Source organism: Sinocyclocheilus rhinocerous, unplaced genomic scaffold, assembly GCF_001515625.1.
Source record: "Sinocyclocheilus rhinocerous isolate Xijiao unplaced genomic scaffold, SAMN03320098_v1.1 scaffold449, whole genome shotgun sequence".
Taxonomy (NCBI): Eukaryota; Metazoa; Chordata; class Actinopteri; order Cypriniformes; family Cyprinidae; genus Sinocyclocheilus; species Sinocyclocheilus rhinocerous.
In genome coordinates this window covers 591,497-595,108 of record NW_015652285.1, presented here as the reverse complement: position 1 = coordinate 595,108, position 3,612 = coordinate 591,497, and the positions used below count along the sequence as shown (strand labels likewise).

Sequence of the window (3,612 nt, the reverse complement as noted above, 5' to 3'; positions counted from 1 at the left end):
ATTCAGGACCAGATGTTGTGGGTTAAACAAAAGATAACTTCCCTTTAACACAGATGGCTATAGTTTACAGGGGTCATATGATGCGATTTCAATTTTTCCTTTCTCTTTGGAGTGTTACAAGCTCTTGGTGCATAAAGAAGATCTGTAAAGTTGCAAAGACTAAAGTCTCAAATCCAAAGAGATATTCTTTATAAAAGTTAAGAGTCAGCCACGCCTACCTAAAACGGCTCGTTCTAACATGCCCCCACATATCTACGTCACTATGTGGGAAGATTTGCATAACGCTGCCCAAATGTTCACGCAAAGAAAGAAGGCGTAACTTTTATTCTCGCTGTAGTATTGTTGCCACCGCCGCCATGTCGTGAAGGCGCTGTGTGTTTCGTTGTGAAAGCGAAACTACTTTGTTTGGCCTTCCAAAAGAGGACGATATCGCTTTGTCATGCCTGGAGCTGATCCGTGCTGGTCGCTGAGGAAATACATCAACTTCGCGCCGGATCGGCTTTCACTGTGGACGAAGCGGAGTCCAGCGGGTCGTCACATGTGGTTGCCGCAGGCATCACAATATGGTAAGGGACGTAACATTTCCGTCACACGCTTGAGGTATTCGGCCAATCACAACGCACTGGATAGTTGGCCAATCACAGCACACCTCGCTTTTCAGACCGATTAGTTTTGTAAAAATCGACGCGTTTCAGAAGGCGGGGCATAGAGGAGAAACAATAATGTACAGTATGTGGAAAATAATATTTTTTATATTATATAATACAGTTTTTTGAACCTTAAACTGCATAAACACATTTCATTACACCAAATACACAAAATAATGTTCTTTTTAGCAGCATCATATGACCCCTTTAAAAACTTGTCAACTAAAGTCTTAAATGCTTGAAGTTAGAATTACAAAATTCCACCACTTCCCCTTTTGTCATTTCATAATTTTGATGACTTTAATGCAAAATGTAAAAAACAGCATCAATAAAGCATAGTTGTGTCCAAAATTTAACTGTTGAAGCATTTCCATTTTACACGTCCTTTCTTAATCATTTAATGAATCTTTTCCAAATTAATACGGACTACAAAACTTAACCAGATGAATACAATAAAAAGAATGAGATAAGACAAGGGAGGCTAGCAGTCTGCCATTACCAAACAATGATTATAAGATGCAATCTTATCTCATGATAACCCGTCACCTGAGGAGGGACTCGGAGTCATTCGTTATGAGTTACGTGCACACATAAGCATAAAATGACAAGTTAGACGATGTACAAGAGCACACACTACAAAGTAAACAAGAACAGCCTTCCCTCAAACGTCAGTGAAGAGTGTCATCATGGACACGCCCCCCTCCACTTCAAAGCCTTCACTTACAGAAAAAAATAAAAGTTGTTTTCCAATTAAACTCGAGGTTATGGCATGCAAATGAAGCTAACTGTGAGTCATGTGATAGGTCTGCACTGTATTATTATAATGAATGGACTTGATCCTGATCCTCAAGACGCATCAACGGTCACCAGCCTTTAGAAAGTGGTGATCACGTGTTTTTGTAGTGTTTTGATGTGCGGAAATGTGTGGTTGAACACAGTTTTCCATGAAGTCGAGTCGATGCGGCATTTTGACGGAATTAAACTTTGTATGAAGCGGCCGCCGCGCTCCAAGCATTCATCAGTTTGACACATGCCGACTCCAAACTTTCTCTCAACTCACCTCTGTCCCGTAAAGGAGCACTGGATTCTTCATCCCTGCTCACTTGCGTTATGATCGACGAGGACGGGTGGTCCATGAGATCCGTAAAGCCAGTAAAAACGCAACTTAAAATGGGCTTCCGTATTAAAATATTTCCGTTGGCTACAATTGAATTGGAAAAAAAATGAAGAAAAAAACTAACTGCAAATGCCCCCAAAAATCCAAGACTTTTACCGCTTAAGAACATTCATAATGCGACACCATACGAGGCTGAATGTGATATCTATGCTTTTATAAGTTAGACGACAAAAATAAAAATAATTATAAAAAGTTAAGTTCCTAGATGATAACTTTTCACAACATGGAGTTCGGCTCTGCTCTCAATTTCAACATACAAACATGGAACTCGACGGTTTCAAGGCACCCTTCGTCTTAAAGGGGCAACGACAACTCAGGCAAAACGAGCCACATTTTGAAGTTTATGAATGTGGAATATGTTACGAATCAGAAGAAAAACAAGTGTATCTACCAGTGCCTGTGAATATTTCTTTTAGTACCTGTTCAAATGTAACATTTAATAAGCAACAGGAAGGTAGCCTCACAAAGCAAAACATCAGCGCAACTAAAGTTTAGCTAAACGTTTTATTGTATTGCACACATTAATATAAATTATGTAAATGTAATATTTTAATGTAATATGTCATATTTAAAAAGTAAATAATTCTGTACATCAATAATTCTTATTTTACTGGCTTTACAATGTAAGCATTATACAGTATACAAATATATTATAATACGCACAATATTGTAGGCCAGGTTTAAAGTGCAACACTCAGTTTTTATGTTAAAAAAAAAGAGGAAAAGGTTACTTTTTAAAGATTCCCTGTAAATTAATTTTATAATTTTGGTGGGGTCAACTTTTATATTTAATTATTTATTATTTTTTATTGAAGAAAAGTCGTTCAAACGTACACCAATAAACATTTTCTTCGCTATAAGTATTCAATTTAGATTTTATTTATTTATTTATTTTTCTTATTTCACTTGAACTGGATAAGAAATATGATTTTGGTACAAAGTGTTCTATTCGCTCGGACTCGGACCAGATTAATATGCGTTGCCCCTTTAAAATCTACAAACTTCAACACGCAAACAAAGTTTAAAAGATCTCTTGGCCTCCACGCAAGAGAGTGCTCGTTTCCGAGTTAAAACGAGTTTTTCTAACGTCCGACAGGTAATATAAGGAGTAAGGCGATTATGACTTTCAAATGAATGCGTGTATATTTTCAACGTTTTAACTAGTAAAACAACTTTCTAGAGAACTTTTTTTGGCAGGAGCCAAAGGGGAGGGGGGGACATTTTTTTTTTTTTTTTGCGCCATGCATCAGATCAAGGATGTAACCGCATCACGGGGACAAAATGTAAAAGTCTTAGAAATAACTTTAATGATCGACCACATCATATTCTGAATACTCAGTGTGGTTATGGCCCTGCAACACTGATATAAATGTAGTTACATATTATTTATAAAACTTGATTAAAGATCTATTTAGTTTTCCTCATCTGAGATAAATGTATTAGATTTTTCTCAACACTCCTCAGTGCTGAAAGTGAACACTCGATGCTGATTGGCTACTTTTTTTTACCAACGGAGGCACGAGAGCTCATCTCTTCCCCGGCCTCCCCCTACCCTTCTCTATATCCTAGCGGTTGTAATTACATCAGCAGATTCGGCACATTCGCGATAGAAAAGCGGCGCTTTCACGTTATGGTATGTGAAATTACAAACAAAAAATACACATTCTGAGACATGAACTGAAATGAATTGTGAATTTTATTAACATTAAATCGTCCTCCTCCCATTTTCACCTCAAAATAATGGGGAAGCTGTGCCTCCCCTGCCTCCCCCGACGAGCCGCCACTGGT

At 37.8% G+C, this 3,612-nt stretch overlaps 1 protein-coding gene across 1 annotated transcript in view; it reads right to left on the bottom strand.

The window, feature by feature from the left end:
* Positions 1-2,086, bottom strand: part of ctdsp1 (CTD (carboxy-terminal domain, RNA polymerase II, polypeptide A) small phosphatase 1) — a 41,150-nt gene extending 39,064 nt beyond the window's left edge. The window contains exon 1 of the mRNA XM_016520211.1: positions 1,708-2,086. Coding sequence (XP_016375697.1) covers positions 1,708-1,933 — 226 coding nt within the window. The 5' untranslated portion in view covers positions 1,934-2,086. The remainder of the gene's footprint in view (positions 1-1,707) is intronic.
* Between the last annotated feature and the right edge of the window lie 1,526 nt (positions 2,087-3,612).